Below are 20,859 nucleotides of genomic sequence, written 5' to 3' on the forward strand. Positions count from 1 at the left end.
ACATAGCTTTGTAGAAGCAATAACAGATGACTGGTATCTAAGGCTATACACAATATGTCTTTTTTCCAGTTTTTTGTTCGTTTTTTTTCTCATCTTAAAGTAAATACATCAAACCATTTTCAGTAGTCAGTAACACTGTGCAACAATGATCAGTGGCAGTATTTTAGAAACATCTGCAACACTAGAGTCCTTGAGGTTGACATGAGAGATGAAGAGAAAGGGGTGGAGGGCGATAAAGAAAGAAACTGTTCCCCCTTTTTTTGCTTTTGAGATCTTTTCTTTTTAAATTTTCTCTGTCAAACTCTAGAAGAATGCCTACCTTTTGAGAACGTGGCCGTGTAAACTACTGTCACTTCTTTGCTTGTCCTCGTCACAAATGCTTTAAAACTTTTTTTTTTCTTTTTTTTTTAACTACTGTATATCTCTCTATGTACATTAAGCGTCTACGGGCGCTGTGTTGAATGATACAGTACAAGAAAAGAAGACAAAGGGAGTCATATAGCAGGGTGAGGGCCTGTAGTGGCCTGGTTATGGGGGATATAGTATTATAAGTACATTTAGGGCAGTTTGAATATATTCTGTCTTTGTCACATCATCATTAGCACCACCATCATCAAAAGTCTATGGGTTTGTTTCTTCCACCAGCGATACCATATTATTTCTGGAGACAAATGTGTGTTGTAGATTGTCACATGGTGCCTTGTCCTTTATTAACCATAATCAGTGTGATGCATGGTCATGGGACATAAATAGTAACTATATGACAGCTGATAGGAGAGCCAGACGTGGCTGTTATGACAGGTAGTGTGCTTGGTCTCTGTCAACAGTCCGGTAAAGTTGAGTTTCTATTCTACAGAAGAATACATTCCAGCTACAATATATTGGTGGTCCGTAGAGAAATAACTGACGTCTTCATTGAACAGGAGGAGCAAAGTCTTTGAAAGCATTTGATTAAGTACTAGACTTCAACCCTAATTAAAAAAAGACACACCTTTCTAGCTCAAGGAATGTATCAGAGATTGCGGTGCCAGTTACAGGAAGTGCTAATCAGACAGGTAGTTTCATCAAAAGAAAACAGAAAACAAACCAAAACATTGTATAAGAGAGAAGACAGCGAAGACAAGGGGCATTCAGACCACAGGAGACAAAACAGCAAAGTTGCCATCACTTGCAAAAGTCATTAGGTCCATCTCGCAAATCCGTCCCCACAGGAAAAACTGTCCCAAACTTTCCTTCATATAGTTCTTGCCTTCTCTTGACTCTGACGGTAGTATGTGTTTTTTTCATCTTAAATAAAGTCTTTGTAATAGTGTATTCCTTCATTTATCCTTCATCCTCCTCCTCATCGCCTTCATCATCATCATCCTCATCATCCTGCCTTGCTCCGGTGTGGGCCGTTAGTCTTTGTTTACAGCGTGGGCGTCCAGCCCCTCGGGGTCGCCTAGGTTATGGTTGTTAGGGTGGTTAAGGTCGTTGTTAAGATGGTTGGGGTCGTGGGTCAGCGCGGGGTCATGGGTCATGGGCTGGTCCTCCTCTCCTACCCAGAGATGCACTACGGCCAATGAGAGAACAAGAGGCAGATTAGCACCACGGACCCAACACACAGACCCTCCCTGCAGTACACACACATACACACTTTTACATCAATGCATTATACGGTCAGGGGCCAAATTGCTGGATTCAGTCAACTTTTCACAATTTTCCCTGGCCTATTGTGTCAAACCTAAAAATGTATCATTTCACCCAAATCACAGATTTTTTTTCTCACTTACCTGTAGTTATAGCTAGTTTTAAATATAATTTTGGTTTAATTTGTCCAGGTTCTGAGTGGAAGTCTCCGACCAATATAAAGGAAGTGAATGATGATGAATTTGATTTTGGTGGTCTCATCATTAAAAAAAAAGCATTTAAGGATCTAGTGTGTAGGATTTAGTGGCATCTAGTGGTGTGGTTGCAGATTGCAACCAACTGAACTTGCTTCACCTTACCCTCCCCTACGCTGGTCACTAAAAATGTGAAAAAAAAACAAAACAGGCCCTCTCTTGAGTTTATGTTTGCTTTGTCTGCCTTGAGCTAATGTAGAAACATGGTAGTTCAACATGTTGCACTCTGTGCAAGGGGACACGCTCCCTCTGTAGAAATAAACGGTTCGATCTAAGGTAACAAAAACGTCTTGAAGTCTTAGTTTCAGATGATTACACACTAATGAAAATATAATTCTGAATACTGTATTCCATTTCTGCCTAAATCCTACACAGGGGACCTTTAAAAATTCAGCTGTATTTGCCATGTTGGATAATCCATAGATCTCACTGTCAACAATTTTTCTGGGGATTATTTCATTTGTATAAAGTAGTCCCAGTGAAAACTATCCACAAACAAGTCTATGGACGATCAGTTTATGTAATAAAGGGAGTAATATGAAGAAATTGCTTGCAAAACTGAATTCAGTTAAATTACCAGGTATTACTGTAAAGAACTGGGTAATTACAGAGAAAAAATAATGCAGAATAAAGAGGTTTGGTTGGTACATACATGGGAACTAAGCTTCCACTATACTTTGTTAGTATTAAGCATTTATATCCCTTACACAGTCTGTCAGCAGATAATATAAGTTGTGAGGTCTCACATTTTAACCATAACTATAGTTAACTGATAATTACTTTTGCGCTGCCTTTCAAGTGGAGTGTGAACTCTTTTATAGAAACATGCAGGTAATCTCCATTTGATAGAGAACAGCATAGTAACCTTCAAACTGGATATCGAGTGTATACTACCTTGACATGGAAATGACAAATACATTAGGTATATAATACAGAAAGTACTGGCTGCTATGTTTTTTCTGTGCAACAAGAACGTTGGCACATTGAGCCTTAAAAATGAGACCAAACAACTTAACATATTATCTGCTTTGGGATAAAGTCTATCACTTCACCAAAGTATTGTGGCAACTTAATTTCCATGTAACTCCATATCAATTCTACAGTAATCTTTTTTCTATTAATTACATAGTACTAGCTGTAATACCTGGTAAGTTTATACTTCTAGTTGTCATTATATTATTTTAACTTTCTTCTACTTTGGTTATTCCCAAGCAATTTCTTCACAATACTAAAGAAATGTAAGTTAAAGTCAGTCATCAGATCCTAGGATAAATTCTTTCCACTGGATTCAGATTCTACCATATATGAGCTGTGTCTAATATTAAAAAAACAAACAAAACAAAAAAACAAGACAACTGGGACTAGCAACAGAAAAACCTGCTTATGTACTGACAATGTGCAGTTTGTATCTATACCTGCAAGACATATTAACAGGTAAATCATAAAATTAAGTACATTCAAATGTCATAACTCCGCAGATTATCCATGTCCATACAGTATAATAGAATTCAGGCCCTTGAAGTTAAAAGTTAACCTCATTATTGCAGCACTACTGTTTTGGGTTTTGTATTGCACTCTAGGGTCTTCTTGTTATTGTATCCAGTCATGTCCTCCAACAATCACTGTAAATAACTATTAGGAAGGAAAGAAGCTGATCTTTATATATGCAAGGTCAGCAGAGCTTTCAGTAGATTGCTACATCTACTGTACAAATCTACATTCATTTATTCCTAATTTTATTTTTTGCATTTTCCATACACAGGAGCTTACGCAGTGAGATTGTGAAATAATCATTTCTAAAATGATCTGAGACGCCACTGTAACACATTACGGTTATGACAACTGGAGTAGTTTCATACTTGTTACAAGCAACTTGGTTGGCTCAATAAGTGTGACAGGGAGTGTGACAGTGGGTGAGAAGTGAAGTGAGTAATTCTAATAAAAAAAGTTTTAAGACTCGGTGAGACAGCAACAAATGCATAACTGTAATTAGGTCCCACAGCAGCGGCCGCTAAATAATACAACTTGTCCCCAGCCCCCCTCCTTTTTCTACACTTTCATTCCCTCAGCAACTTCTTAGAAAATTATTTTGCAATAAAACACAGCTGAACACATTTGCATGTCATGTTCTTTTAAAGTGGTGTTATGAATCTGACAAAACCAAATTAAAACACGGGTTTATTTGAGCTGTGCTTTCGCAAGGACAGAAATGGATATCAAAATGAAAGGAAGTGGCGCTGTAACGGAAGGAAAATAAAGAGCTAATAACATGATAAAACATCTCTTAGATTCAACACTGAGTAATAATTCTCTTGCGGTTGTGCATGCTGCGAACAAACCCCACATCGCTGCGACCGACACTTACTTTACTGTATGTCTCATACGGCCTTCTGCTGTTAATGCTCCGTGTTACTCACTGCAGATGCTTCCAGTAACACTAAGGATAACTACAAATAGCTTGTTTTAAATTCTAGTGATTCTGGGAGAAGCTTTCATCGAAAAACTGAGACATAGAAGATTAAATCAGATTTTGAATGTGCACTTATAATATCATATATCATACATAACATCATTAATGTGACTAGTTGTGAGTGTACAGCTATGTACATTGAAGGGCTGGTCTCGTTTATAGTAAACTAATATGTGTTATCTCATCATATGTGCGGTGCATCTCAGATAACAATCCCTCACTAGTGAAGGATATGATTTCATAACCAACTTCCACCACAAGATGGCAAGCTAACACAGTAAATAAGACAATGAAGCCTATGTATAAATAGCTGAGCATACCTCTGCATACATTAAGACCAGTCATTTCCTGATTGGTGGAGATTCACTTTCAACATTTCTGTATTAAAAGTCAAAATTAAATGAGAAGTTAATTTACTTAACTGAAAAAAGCAAAAGAAGCCACCATGACACATCTGTCATTTGTTCATGTCCCTAAGATTTACTATGACAATTTTATTTTATGTATAAAATCAACCATAACTAAAATAAAACAAAAATAAAGTTTCCCTGTTCTGAAGCTTCAAAAAGTCTCTTGTCTGTCCCCGAGGGCACTTCCTGCCTTTGACTTCCCTGTAAAGAAACTTCCTGTAACGAGCTCCAGATTAGGCTCCATATTTGATTTTCACTGTTCATTAACTAAGCCACCTGGAATGTTATTATTTAAGCACGGTGCTCCTTCTCCCCAAACAACTGCCGCTGCGAAGGGGGGGAAATTTCCTGGCCAACTTTATAGATTTAGCATAACTTCCCCTCGCAGTTTTTAATTTCCCATTCGGGCAGGCGGCAGATGCACCTCACAGACACAGAGAACCTGCCTGGCATTCATTTATCACATGAAGGCTGCATGCACGGCTTATTTATTTGTTTACTTCAAAGAGTCTGCCCTTCATAGGGGTTGATGCGGTGTGCATACATGATGGCAAAATGATATTGATAAAAATGTATCCTAATCTACAGGTGTCTAACTATTATTCTCTCATTTAACAGCGGTAAAGTAAATTTACACTAAATATTTATATCTCTACAATGCTTTAAAAGCACAATATAAAAGAGCGAGTACGCCCTCTAGTGGTGTGTTGCGAGACGGCAGATGGAGACAGTGGTGGTTATTGGAGAGGAGAGGGCCCGGGAAAGGAAAACATATGGTGTGAGGACACACAGCTCCAGGATCCATCCACTGTTAATACATGTGTCATGCTTAACAGAATGGATAAATGGGAAGGAGGATGGAACAATGGCATAACACTGCACTCTGAGCATGTGTCGGAGACCGCCTTGGGATACAGTGGACTATGTGTGTGTGTGTGTGTGTGTGTGTGTGTGTGTGTGTGTGTGTGTGTGTGTGTGTGTGTGTGTGAGGAAGTGTGAGTGTGCGGTCTCAGAGGCATCACCTCACATTAATAGCAGTCTGTGAAAACATCACACAACAGGCACTTACCAAGTGGAAGCTGGCATTTTGCAGTGGCACATTTGTGCAGCATTTCTTCATATTAAACATACTAATGACTAAGAAATGCTGATGCCACTGTCTCAGCAGTTTCCTACTCTATCATTTCTATTTTTGATGACCATTTGGGTTTACCTCAAATATTTCGGAGGTCAATAGTGATTTTAACATATAATGAACTGAGATTTCTGTTTCCACTCCATTTGTTTGAATGGAATTGTGTTGTGGTGCTCACAGCATTGTTAAAACAGTGTTCCTGTTACTCTGAATATTGCGCAGAACACACTGTCAATGGTTATTATCATTTCTGTAGTAAAGTAGCTCATGAGTACTTCTGTGAAAACTCTTCAAAGCGAGTCCTGTGGATTATCCAGAGTAATAAAAAAACATATTGTTTTGTGGAGTTTTTTTGTGTTTTTTTTTTTTTGTGTTTTTTTCTTTTCTCTATAAAATAAGTCAAATAAGACAAGAGAGAAATAGATAACTCTTTAGTGGCAATTGTCACAACTGGTAGGCAAATGCAACTGGTGACAAGGGTCACGAGCAGGTAGCAGCTTCACTTTAAACAATACGATTAGTAACCCAGTAGCCTTGAATTGATTTGAAAAGATGTTTTTATCACGCTCGATGTTTGGTCGTGCTTGTACACCCACATCTGATGGGTTGCGTGCTTTTAACGCTTTTAGCTTAACAGCTACAGTGAAGATTTTTTTTTTTTTTTTAATTTTAATTTTTAAACAAGTCCCCATCTACTTCAGTTATTATTAGGGTGCTGTAATGCTGTTTGCCCCATTGGCTTAAGGATGAGTAGATAATGACTGAATTTTCATTTTTGGGTGAACTGTTCCTTTAAGGCAGGATGAGGAAGGTTGCACTGTCCTGAACTCAAATTCTCTACTCCATTGAATTGGGATGCAGCTCATTGTCCAGACGCACATGTATTAATGTAAGTTGTCTTACAGTATATCAGTCTCATCTAAAAGAACTATAAAAACAAAAAACAGGCATTAAAGTAGTGTGTGTGCAGTGCGTCATCTGTCATCACGTCTATCCATATGGACTTTAGAGGGTGTAAAGTCGAGCTCTGTGAGCCCTATGTGTACCACTGAAGGTGGCTGTGGCTCTTTGTTCCCCCACTCAGGCATCCGAGCCCTGCACTAGCAGAAAGTGTTGTTCTTGGCACAGCTCCGTCTCATTGTACAGCCCAGTATTTATAAATATGTAAATATGAGCGGCACCAGGCATAACACGGCCTGCTTGTATACACCGAGGAGGAGCGACGAGGAAGTGAACGCACCCCCCCCCCATCCAAAATTGTATTTTTAGATGGTTTTAATGAATACAGGATGTTTATAGTTACCATTCCCTGTGATTCACACAAAAGACTAGAAAAATCCACATCCACCCTGCCACCCCTCCACTGCACCCTTCCCACACTCCTCCCCCTCCCTCCCACAATCCCTCAAAGCACTACTAAAGAAGAAGAAGGGTTGAGGGAAAAAAAAAAAAAGCAAATTTGTGGTGAAACGCAGCAGGATTGTTGTGCTCTCAGTCTGCTTTCGACTCAGATCCCTATTAGACAAACATAGTACGGTGTTAAGGTGCAACAAAGAGTGACAAAAACTCCTGTGTGCAGGTGGAGAGTGGGGCGGGTAGGGGTGGTGGGGGGTGGGGGGTGGGGGGGGGTGGGGGTAGCATGTGCGAGAGAGAGAGAGAGAAGAGACAAGATGAGCGGCAAAAAGGTTCCTCACGAAGCGACTTCAAGGCGGAATGCAATTTGTGTGTTATTTCTGTTTTTTTAAGTTGCAAAAATAATACAAAAGCTGAATCAATATGTGCAAGAGGCGGGTAAAAAAGGATAGCTGCTCTCTGTTGTCTGTGATAATGTGTTTTTTGTGTGTGATGACTCCATGTCAACTTGTTTTCTTTTTATAAACTCAGTTTTGTTTTGCTGCAAACTCTCAGGTCTAATATGAGGTGATGCGTATGACAGGATGGAAGGATTCAGCGGAGAAAAAAAAAGGAAAGCCAGTGAAATGTAAAAAAGAATGCAGATTGCAGTTGGGGAAACACAATGAAGTGAATGTTAGTGGCCTCTTTCTATCTTTCGCTCTCTGACTCCAAAACTATTTCTGAGGCTAAAAGATTGCCGGCTTGATAATACCTCCGCTGAGCAATTTAAGCCCAAACACTCTGATGCTACAATCTGTCTTCTCTGCCTGATAGCGCTTTTCTCCCCTCTCCTCTCCAAATTACTTTCTTTCATATCTAATTATATTTGCTAATGATCTTATAAGAGAATAATGGAATGTGCTTGATCTATTACCTTTTTTTCAATACATAAATACAATGCGGGGGGAAATGACTATTGGAGACAGGAGGAAATGCTTTTTTTTTAATGTTTTTGATGAGAGGGAAAATGAAGCTGGGAGCTGCAGGGTCATTAATGGGCGATGAACACAGAGGTCATCTCTCACATTCTCTTTGACATTTCTCTCATCTGACGTGCTGAAACAATCACAACCTCATCCACTGTCTCCATTCTGCCCCTCTGCTTCACTGTTCTCGGTAATCTTGCAGATATCCACCTCAAGTGTCTTTGATCTTTTAATGGAAACATCGAACTTTGTTCGGTGCAGATTCAGCGTCACTCGTTTGTGTTCTGCTTTCGTATTTAGCCTCAAACTTTCAAAGTTTTATCTTCACAGGAAGCTAGGTTGCACATATGTATCACGGGAAATTGATTTTAAAGAAACGTCAACAAAATGTTTCATGAAAGGAAGATCTTTTCTTAATTTGTGTGTGGTGCCTGTTTTTAAAGGGGCGCTGCACTTCTTTTTACACATAAAGATCTGTTTACAGTCATCACACCATAACAAGCCTTTTTGGAGCCTTACCCAGATCGGGGCATAATATTAGGCTCCCCAAGTACCAGCATTATGACTGATGTTGCGTCATATCTGCTCACTGTTTTTGCACCTTTGCTGCTAACGTTAGCAGATGCTGTGAACGCTTCAGGGGGGCTACTTAAGTAGCCGGTAGCACTCGTGCTCGGTTCACTGTTGTCAACTTCAATTTCAACAGGGCTGCTTGAAATAATCTCCTCCTGCTACTTCTCTTCCTGATAGATCCTGTTTGAAGCCATGCTTGTAGTGTTTTTGAACCTTTCATTTCACTTCCCTTTACTATCTTGCCATCACAGTTTGAGTTTAGCTCGTATTAGTCATGGATGACGTATGCACATGCTGTGTAGCAAGCTGAAACAAAAATATTAAAGGAAAGAAGAAACTTATTTTAAATAACCTTTCAGTTTAGGTTTTTGATTGTGTAGCATAGTGTAGCAGATAGTATTATATGTTTTTAAATTAAAAAAATATTTGGGATTTGTCTATACCACCGGTGGTACAGGCACCAGTGTTTGAGTATAGTGGGTTTAGTCTTTAAAATGTTAAAAAAAAAAAAGGGAAAATTGCTCTCATAATCTCCCAGAGCCTTCTTCATTCCGACCACCAGTCCAAAATGCAAAGACGCTTCACTTATGGTGATAAATGACAAGAAAGAGCAGGAAAAACAGAAATGTTCGACATTTTGCTTGACAAATGACTTAAATGATTTACGTATGACTTTCATTTGATCAACTAATCCATTAATCGACTAACCATTGCAGCTTCCCTGTCGATTGAGTTCTCAAAATATCTGCCAGTGTCCCTTTTTCTGAGTTCAGTGTCTGTACAAGTTTTCACCAAATCACACAAGAAGTCATTGTAGTTTTAATCATCTGTCCCTGTGCAGATGATGGCTTTCTGGTCTTCAACTTATATTTGCAAAATCCACTGGCCTTTTAAATGAATAGCTCTTCTCTCTCTCTCTGTTGCCAAACTCCTGTCCCTCCCTCGCTCTGTTCCTCTTAAGCCTCTCCATCCTCCATTCTTCCCTCCTTTCTCTCCCCCCGTTATTTTTTTTTCTCTCCACAGGCCCTAGGACAAGCCAAGCCATGACAGGCACTCTAAACCCCCTGCATTAATGGAAGGAAATGGCATTCGATCCCTGTTTGATCTCCTAATCATTTCTGCTGAAATGATAATTAGTGCCCTTCCAATCCTCCCACAGAGGAGGAGAAAGGGGTGGGTAGAGGGGGAGTGGGTAAATACATAAATAGAAAAAAAAAATCTGCTTTTTAGACCCCAAATGACATCTTTGTCACCAAGCCGGGCATGTTCATAACCAACAAGTGCTTTCCTCCATTGCAAATTTCCCATCCTTTACGCACAGAGAGGGGATATACACACTTACACACACTCAGACACACAGAGACACAGTGCCTGGCGACTGCTGTCTGTGATTCTTTTCAGCTGACATAATCCTGATTGATTCGTTCAGCAGATAAAAACTGGGTCCACTTCTGCCCTTTTACTGGGGGGGCTGGAACATAATACAGCCTTTTATTCAGCAACAATGTAGCATAATGGTGTTGGAATGTGCAGGGGAAAAAAGGCCACATCTTAAATGCTTGTGACACACTGTGCTTTGAAACAGCCTGTCGTCTAATGTAAAAGAGAGAGAGGGAAAGGGCAAAAAAAGAGAGAAAGAAATCATGAAACTGCCAGATTACCCATGAGCCCTGGTCCTATCACGGTCAAACGAAGGCTGTTATACACCAGAACTTGTTTTCTTTCTTTCAGTTTTTGTCTCTTCAAAGTGTGTGGTTATGTGTATCTACAACTTTGTGTGTGTTTCTGTCATTCCGTAACTCAACGTTGTCCTCATGTGCAAGGAAATCAAGCATTTGAGCTTTTCCTAACCATTATGACCATCCATCCTTTGATGAAAAGGAAGCTTTTCTTCAGGGGGCAGGAGGTGAGGTCATTTCATCGCCACAGATTGTAGTCACCAATCGCTTTTTCTTTCTTTCTTTTTTTCTTTTCATTTTTTAGGGGACGGTGGCTTTGTGCTTACATGAACTAACATCCTCCCCTCATTCTCTGAGATACAGACACAGGCTAAAGGCCACGCCAGTGGGTGTTTGCATTAGCGTACTGTAACAAATTGGGTTTGTCTCTTTCCTGCCTGAGCATTATGTGCGGCTACAGCTACCTTTTAAATCTCACTTTACAGAGGTCCTTTAATATGATTATTGTTATTAAATATGTTTCAACTTACAGTACCTCGGTGTGCTTTTTAGCTGTGCTTGCAAACCACATAAGCTCACATTTATACGTGTCATAGGTTACTTATCTACTGTTAAGTTTACAAAACATGTCATATCACGTTCACATTACATGTTTATGACCTGACTTTCATATCGGGAGGATGGTGCTGCTGTCACAGGCGAGATAGCTGCTGAGCCACTGAACGCAGTTCCAGACTGTGTTTCAACATTTGTAAGTTTGAAACCACAGGATCATTTTAAGGAGACCTCGGGACAATTTCCAGCTGTAGTTACAGCTATTTTAAGACAAAACTTGATGTTTTCCTAACCCTAACCAACTGGTTTTTGTGCCTGAATCTAACCAGAGCATAAGCAGAGCAAGATAAAAAATGAAAATTTAACCTAAACAACCATAAAGTTGCTACACAAAGAAACATACTTTGCAAACATATATTCTTGCCATTGGGTTGTTTCTACAACAAATAACAAGCAGAAGAGGACGATCATGATGATTTATTAATGTAATGGAAGGAGTCTAGGAGATTTAATTATGCATTGTCCTGTCATGACCTTCAGAGTTTAAATCAAATTTCCATCATGAGGTCCTTGGCACTGTACAATCTTAATACACACACACAAACTGTTTTTTTTATTGGGCCTTGCAAAGTTCTCGGCCGATTCTTGTTTTTTTGAAGTGCAGCACCAATGAACTACCAAACACAAGAGAGCAGATGGCCTTCCTGCGAGTCAATTGTATTAATTGTAGGTGCTAATCTGCAAGCCACGGCCCTCCCAGAAGCGTACGGTGTTAACCACACCAGCGCTGTGCTGGTGACATATCTGGTTACTAATTCGGTGTGGCATTAGGCCAGATGGGAGATGGGAAGGAAGGAGTCTGTTAATCTGCCATTGAAATGTGTCCCCATAACCAACCATACATTTGACCGGGAAAGAAGTAGAAGAGGACAGAGAAAAGGAGTGTGATGACACAGTATGGAGGATATATGTTCAGTGGATCACAGAGGGAGGAGAAAATGAACTAGACACAGCAGCAAATAGGGCAATATTATATAGGGCAATATGCATATATAGGGCAACACTAAGTGTGTTGCCTTGCTTAAGTCTATAAAACTCACTCATAAAGATAGACACAGACAGGAAATATGAGTAGAGTGATAAATCTCAACTTCAAATAATGAAGCCAAAATGTCAGGGCTTGTACTAAATATAGATGCTGGTGAGTCAGTGTCCTCCACCTCTGGAGGCTCCTCCTTAAATCTCAGTAATCAGTGGCTCCACTACAAATGAGTCATTTTAAATATTTGTATTAGTTAAAAAAGACCAAGGTCAAAAAAGTGAAGAAAAAATACAGAGCTGTGGATAGAATCCTAGAGAAACAAAAACACATACAGTGAGGAAAAGAAGTCACAGCTCTGCAGAAGATTAACAAGACTGACAGACAAGAAAGTAACAGCTACCCAGCTATAGGTATCTTTTATAATCACAGAGAACCTGTCGCTGGTTGAACTCCATCATTCATTATCTTTTATTTGTTATTATTTTAAAGCTCACTTGATCAAGAAATAAATAATCTGAAATGTTTTCGAAGAACACACAGTGTTGCACTGTAGATATGACAAGTTCAGAGGTGGATACTGATTCTAGTTCAGTGTGTGTGGACACTGACACATATACTTCCAGCCACTAGGGGCTAAGATGACAAACTGTGAGGGAATGGAAGAATGAATGAATGAATGAATGTAGTTAACAAGACTGGATGACAAAACAGGCAACTGCCCTGGGGCTCTAAACTCCCATGGGCCCAAAGAGTCCCAGTTGTGCATAAATTGATTGACTGCAAATCTGTTAAGGACTTTGCACTTCTAATGTACAATATCAAATAAAGGTCCTGCATTATCAACTAATCGTGTGGCCCTGTATGAAGAGGGGCCTGTATCAAGATCAATCCAGGGTTTTTATACTTTGTTTAATTATACTACGTCACACTAACTGACACAGAACATGTGGGGCCAGGTGTTATTCATTACATTTTTGGTCTTCTGGTGCACTATAACTGAACAAAGTTTAGGACATGGGGGATGCAGGGATGGTAGTTTGTTATGGCCCGACGACAATTTTTTGCCCTAGATCCCAACAACATGTTTATGAGTGGTTCTCAAACTTTTTCTTTTTTTTATATCATCAATCAAACAACACCAAATTAATGTGCATATAAAAAATACTACTTAAACTGCCAACAACTGCCCCCGTCTTGAAAACAAAAACACAAATCTTTCCCACGATACTGTTATTGAAGAATGGCTTTGTCTCATGGATTGGAATCTTGCAAACCTGAATCTTCACAGTTATTTGGTTGTTATTCTTTCACGAATCAGACTCACTACATAATTATATAATATTTAATTGTGGTATATACTTAGAGCGATATCGTTATGTATAATGCTTGATACACATTTAGCTTGAATTCAAATGAATGTAAATGTATAACATTTTTTTTTAAAGTACCTCTATACTATACAGTCCATTTACAATAAAGGTTAATGAGAGAAATGTTCCCTGCAGTTGATGACCTACAATATATCTATTTATAACATTCATCACCTTATAATATCTTATTAGCAATCAGTCTATGCTCCATGATTTGGTTGAGTTTCAAGTCAAATTTCTCTTCTCTCATTTCTTTTTCTTCTTTTTTTTTGGCAGATACATGAAACTGACACCTAACAGCAGTTTAGCATTGCTAATAACCCATATATTTGTGTTTCTCATTTTATTGTCACCATACACACACTCCACATCATCACTTCAGCTTCTCCGTGATGTAAAGAAAGAAAAAAGGCAGAGAAAGTGAGAAATAAAATATGTGGAGCACCTGGCTTCTTTTTAACATGGTTTCACAGGCTTTCAGTGGTCTCTGATGATTCAACAGTTGCTGTTACAAACATCTGCTGCCTGCTCTTAGCAGATCTCAATTAAGACTCACACAGCCGGGCATGCCATACCTTATTTATGCTTAAGCTTTTTTTTTTTTTCTTTTGCTTTTTGCTTTTTCCCCTTCATTTTTTCCCCCCGCATGAGGGAAAAAGGCCAAAAAGGTCTGACAAGCCCCACTCAAAGAGGACATTACAAGGTGAAAAGACAGAGATGTTGAAAAGAGGTGCTGGCAAGAGATTTTAAAAAAGAGGCAACCTTGCCAACACTGGCAGCACTTTTAAGAAAATAAGAGCAAGCAGAAAAAAATACAAGAAGCAACAACAACAAACTTCAACAAGCAGCAGCCTAAAGCCCTCCCTCATTTGTCTCTTTGCATTTTTTTTTTTTTTTTGAAAAGGCACCCAAAAGAAAGAGACAAAGAAGAAGAAGGAGTGAGTGTTGATATGATTATGTAAATGTAAACAGGATTTCCTGCCGACTGGAAGCCGTTTTTCTCTCTGACCCGTTCTCCTTGCAAATCTTCCATTTAAGACAAATTCCCCCGGGGAGGCTGCTCCGCCGTTACTTAACGGGATAATTATGATATACTAAACCTTTCCAAGATCAGCCCCCCACCCCCCCCTCCACACCCCTCCTCTTCCATCTCGTCTTTGCCTTCTCCCTGAATCACTCACTCTCTATCCATTTCTCTTTTTCTGTGTCGCTCATTCTGTCGTTTCCTCTCAGGCCTCTCCTCTGCCTTCCGGGTCGTCTGTCCTGGACAGTAACACTGATTTGTATCTCACATGTCTGAACAGCCATTATCTCAGATTCAGCTGATGTGGGTTTGTGAAGGGCAATATTGACACCACTATTTTTGGTCCGAGGCTGTCGAAATTACAGATGGTTTTCTGAAACCAAATTAAGTTCATCATCAGTCACTACAATTTATTTGATACTAAAAATCCTTTTTTACTCAACAACTCTTAAAGTGGAATTGTATGCCATTGACGCAATAGGAAGACAAAAACTAAGTTTGTATTATTACTTTCAAGTGATAAAATAATTTACAAAGAAAACGTTCAGGACAATAAACTGTCATGCTGACAGCTGGTTCTCTGTATAGTCTATGTTCAAGAATTTTGCTCAGTCATGTCAAAACCAGTTGGTTTGTGAGTTACAAGCTCATTAACTGTACTTTGTAATTGTTGTTTTGCCAGAAACAATGCTATATTAACTGGAAAAAATCTATGTTTTTCTTGCCTCCCACTGCACCCCTCATTTCACTGAACTTTATTTAACCACATGAGGCCTCACTGAGATTAAATATTTCTTTTACAGGATTTCATGGAGAATTCTTGGAAACAAGAATCTATAAGGCTATAATCTCTCATTGTTAGCTATTTTGTATTCTTTAGTCTTAAAAAATTAAATACTTTAAGACACAGTTAAAACCCTTTGTAAGCAGCAGCTTGTGAGGGGCCGGTGGGTCATGATGCCATTTCAAACTAACGCTAAGCAGCCAAATGTTGTTCAAACCCATATAACTTTATTTGAAATCCCAGTAGAGATTACAAACTGTCGCAAAGTGCCAAAAATGTGAGGGTGAATGTATAAAATGATGCATCATATATCTAAAATATTTCCATTGAACAGCCTGGATGATTTTAAATGTTTTATGGGAGTTGTGGTCCTCTCTGAGTGTAAAGTCTGTATGGATTTTAAAGTTATTGTTTGAGGCCTTTTCCATTCAGCTGTGGAAGTCTTCTTTTCTAGCAAATCCTCCGTCTCACTTGGACCTTAACACCATGACCTCACAACGGAAGAATCTCGCAGCAATCACATTATATTCCACATATCCCTCTGCTATCCCACTGTGTGGTGTGTGTGCATGTGTGTGTAGCTGAGTGCTATCCATAATATACTTTGCTTACCCTTTGATCTCTCACAGCCAACAAGTCTTTCTGGAACAAAGGAACACACACTTTTGATATCAAGACTCGGAAATGTAAAAGAGAGAGCAGAAATCACGCTGCTCCAAACATTTCATAATGCAGACGTACAACTTAATTGCAATTCTGCGTGGTTGTTTGGTTCCTTATTTACTCCTACAACTTTGTTACAGAGCCACACGTCAAACTATTTACGCGCTGGTGTAAGCACTTACGGCTACGACTCTTTTCGCTTGACAACGGCCATAAACAGAGGAGCGAGAGATCAAAACTGTTCATCAGAGAGCGTGACAGATGACAGATATGGCAAGAGATTTTCCATGATCTTCTGCGCACATTTGGGGGAGGACTTCAAGGGATGAAGAGAAAAAAAGGAGGGAATGGAGGATAAAAATGAAAATGAAAAAATGAGATGAAAAATCAAAGAAAGGTTTTTTTCCACATGAGGTAGTGCGACACAACAAATGGTAAAAACAGAAACTTCCCACTTTTAATAATGTGACCGCTCAATTATTTATTGCCAAACAGTGTGTGTGGTGCAACGATGCTGCGTGTTCGGTGAAGGCGGACCATTATTTTTCACATTGTGGACCAGCCGTTGGTCACAATCATTAGTTTGTGTGCTCGTAAATAAAACATATGTAACCAAAACCTGACTCACTGGATCTCTGCTCTGACTTTGAGCGGGTGCAGACATGACAGATGACATTAAAACGTTGTGAGCACACAGTTCAGTGATGTGTTTAACCTCTTAATGGGCTTCTCTAACGTTTGGAAGACTACATTTTTGGTTGAACCTGATTATGACATCTCTAGCGCCAGATCAAAGTATGATTGGCCCCCAAAAATTCCCAGGAGAGGTAATCGTGTGTTTGTGACATGCTCTATCAATTCACAGAAACATTCATTTATGGTAAATGTAGTGTTGGTAACATTGTTATAAAAACTGCTATAAATAAAACGGTGCATTTACGGTTAATTAAACTGTAGGTTTCAGCTGCAACTTTGCAATACACAATTGCTTAATAAATGCTATATAAAGCATTGCATTGTTTGTTAACAGGGAAATAACAATTAACTAAAGTTTAACTAACTATAAATTCAACATTTATTAATGATGGTTAATATCAAGTGTTAATCAATGTATAAACAAAACTGAATATTGCTATATTAAATATAATTGTTGTCAATATAATAAATTTAACATTATTCCACTGTATATTCATTGACTCACAAATATGATTTTCATGGATATTTTTCCATGTAATCCATTAAAACACAGTGAAAATTGCCACTTCTGCCAAAATGGTTTGTTTGGATTTAAATGTATAGGAAATACTGAGCAGTTTCTAAGAAAACCAAGAGGCAAAACCTCACCTGAAAATACTGTTGGACTCCACCACTCTACTACATCAAATCGCAGGTGAGCAAGTCTGAGTTAGATCTACAAACACTGCACTGCTGATATACAGTATGTCTTTTTGTTGTCATATAGGATCATCTTAAGGAAAGTGTCACAAGATAACTTTTGTTGTCATTAAGCACCATAAGAATAAAACTGATCTTTTTTTTCTTCATGTTATTCATGAGTTTAGTTTTTTATGGTTATGTCATCTGTTCTCAGGTTACTCTTGTCTTGTTCATTTTACAAGATTCTGAGTAGAGTATGTCTTTAATTTTACTTTAATGGAGAAAAAATGTTTACCAATTATTGAAAATATACCCTAATGAAGGATTTGTCATTTGTGTTTTTCCACTGAATGACACCAGAATAGGGTGATTAAAGAAAGATAAAAAACTTCAGTATCAGGTGTGTTCTTAAAAAATAGCAAGATTGATCATGTGTGCGCATTACATTAACAAACTATTTAATAAAGACACATGCGTTGCAGTCCAAACACATTCTGTCTGTGTGCCTCCCTGCTCCCTCTCCCTCCCAGCTCCATTGTTTTCCTGCTGAAATCCATAACATTTCTTTTGTTCCCCTACTTTCTGTAAGCCTGCTCTCTTATTTTCCCAAGGCCGAGAAACTTCAGGCATGAGAACCCCTGATATAAAACCAGGGAAATTTACCTGGGATTAGCAGCCATTGACAAATAACCTTGGTGATAGATGCACAGTAGATTTGGTTCAAAGCTCTCCCGGCAGCCTCAAAAGAGATTAGTTCACTTCTTATCAGGTCAGCCGCGTCGCCTGGGAAATGTGTTTAAAGTCACATTGATTTATTGAAAGATTCCCCAATAAGAAGATATCTCTCGACTTAAGGAGTGTGTGTGCGTGTGTGTTCCTATGTGTGTCATGTGAACGCGCGCCTCAAATAAATTACACTGCCTGTTCAAGCTTTAAGAAAAAAAAAAGCTCCACACAAAGACATTTTCAACAAACGAGCGGTGCGCTTCAAACTAAAAAAGCACTTCTAGATAACTAGTGTTGAATACTGCCACTGGAGACAGACATTCCCATTCTCTCTCTACCTGTCTCGCCCACTCTCTCTCTCCATTTACCCCATGCTGATAGTGCTGCTGAAAACAGTGATTGTACAGTGGTGAGACACAGAGCGACGCTGACAGGGAGGTATAATAAGGCCTCTTTGTTCCCCAGAGAGAGAGAGAGAGATAGAGAGACACGCAGATAGAAAGTAGGGGGGGGCAGCTTTCATTTACACCATTACCTTCTTAAGCGTCATTATCAGGCCAAGGAGAAGACGAGTGTGGGAAAGCAGGTGGGCCAGTCAATGAGTGAAATGACGGATCTGACGTGTCGCTCACGAGGTCCATCTGAGGGATGACATTCTCAATTCATCTGTCTCTCTCGTTAGCTTCTAAACCTCTGGTTCACTCATTCATCTTGCAATACTTCTTTCATCTCAATAAGAATAAATATTGGCATGTATTTTTTCTGCAAAACATTGCAACTTTTTCTTTGTTTCTTTGGTTAAAATGTTCTGTGCTCTGGTTAAGTGTAGGCACAAAAAACACTTAATTAGGGTTAGGAAAAGATGCTGTTTTTTTTTTTACTTTGTGGCTTAAAATACCTGTTTTGGTTGCCACAAGTATGGCTGGAGTCTTGTTAAAAAAAAAAAAAAAACAGGGTTTAAGATATCCTTACTTCTCATCTTAAATATTTTTTTTTTTGTTACCAAAAACACGTCTGGAAATTTTCCAAAGGTCTAGTTGAAAATGCCCGGGACTGCCCTGGTCCTTCGGCAGAAATATCCGGTGGTTTCTCACTTACAAATGTTGACGCACAGTCTTGAACTGTGGTCACTGGTTTGCCACCCTTGTTGCCTGTAACTACACCACCACCCCTCCACCTCGGGACATGAAAGTCAGGTCGTTAACATGTAATGTGAACGTGATACGACAAGTTTTGTTCATATGTCCCACACCTTAAGCTTTAATACTAATTAGTTCTTGTTTTAGGCCTTCCCCAAGATTTTGGGTCATGGCTGCAGGAATTTGCTCTCATTCAGACACAAGTGCATTGATGAGGTCGTCCACTGGTGATGGACAATAAAGGGGTCGGTATATTTTAACTGCAATGCTTGTCAGGTGGTCGAACAGCGTCTGAAACTCCCTCTACACACACCTCTACGATGTCTGACAATATCTGTAACATTTTGACAATCTCAGGCTCACTTCACTCTGCAACAGGCCAGGTGTGTGATTAAGAGCTTTTTGAAATTTCCTTTCTTGTGTTCTTCAGTCATTCTTTACACATCACTTGTTGTAACTTTTTTGAGTGTACAGTCAGATGCTCCTTCCAGGAGAGATGCTGCCATATTAAAATGATTATTTAGGCCTTTTACTCCACCTTCGACTGTTCAGAACAACTTAAAACACTGGTGGTGTTAACCATGAAAGACAGACAGGGGTGTCCACATACTTTTGGTAATGCAGCATACCTTCACATTCCTTTTTGTCCCCTCTCTCTGTCTGTTTGTCTCCTGTAATTTTTTTGTGTACATATTTTGATGATTTTATCCTCCTTTATCACCGTCCTTCCTCCCTCTCTTCAGTTTTTCTCTCTCTCAGAAACCTCCCACCCTCCATCTCTCTCCCATCTCCTCCCCCCTCCCTGCCTTCATCCACATACCTCCATCCCTCCTTTCTCTGTCTCTCTGTCAGTTTCCATGCTTCCTCCATGCCTTCGTCTATCTCTCCCGCTGTTTGCTTTTAACTCTTGAGGTCATCCGGGACCCCTGGGCAGCTATCCCAGAATGCTGAGCCGGCTAACGTCCTGCGGAGTTGCCTTCTGGACAGAGCAGACAACCGAGCCAGGACTCGATCGGTGCTCGGACTCAACCATGTATTCAGCCGCTGCTCCACCCAGAAAAAAGAGGGCTCTTCAAAGGTTCTTTGGTTAGGGTGGTGGTTCTATATCGAATTGTAAAAACTACAGCAAACCTCTGATTGTTAAATGTACTACATGTAGCATTGTAACATCAATAAATCATTACCACCTTCATTTGTAGACATTAGTGTAATTACCACAAACAACCAACCATGAAGACTGGCAGCTTTCATTGGCATTTATAATGTGTTTTACATTGTGTGCCAGGCTGCTTTATGGCACAAAAAGAGATTTCTTTAGAACACAAAACAGCTATAACAGGGCTGTTCCTCCAGTCTGAACGGAGGTAAAGCTTTCAGAGATTCTGGCAGGCAGATAGTGTAAGAAGCAAAAAATAAAAGAAATGCATAAAAATAAGACAAAAGAGGGAGGAGAAGAGGAAGAATCTTATTCGTGTCAGGAAACGACGGGGAAAAAGCGGAAAAGTACACTGTTGGGATGTAACTAAATACAAATACTCAACTATTGTGCTTAAGTCCACTTTTGAGATACTAATGTTGTTCTTGAGAATATCCATTTTAGCTCATTTTATATGTCTACTCCAGTACACCTAAGATGGGAATGTTGTACTTGTTATTCTACTACATTTATGAAAGCTACTGTAGAATTCCTTCTCAGATCACAACTACT

At 39.3% G+C, this 20,859-nt stretch overlaps 1 protein-coding gene across 1 annotated transcript in view; it reads right to left on the reverse strand.

The window, feature by feature from the left end:
* Window positions 1-1,397: 1,397 nt before the first annotated feature.
* The window catches only part of znf536 (zinc finger protein 536), a 93,785-nt gene continuing 74,323 nt past the window's right edge, over window positions 1,398-20,859 (reverse strand). The window contains exon 4 of the mRNA XM_073465210.1: window positions 1,398-1,552. Coding sequence (XP_073321311.1) covers window positions 1,398-1,552 — 155 coding nt within the window. The remainder of the gene's footprint in view (window positions 1,553-20,859) is intronic.

The sequence above is a fragment of the Pagrus major genome, chromosome 4, assembly GCF_040436345.1.
Source record: "Pagrus major chromosome 4, Pma_NU_1.0".
In the NCBI taxonomy this organism is placed as follows: Eukaryota; Metazoa; Chordata; class Actinopteri; order Spariformes; family Sparidae; genus Pagrus; species Pagrus major.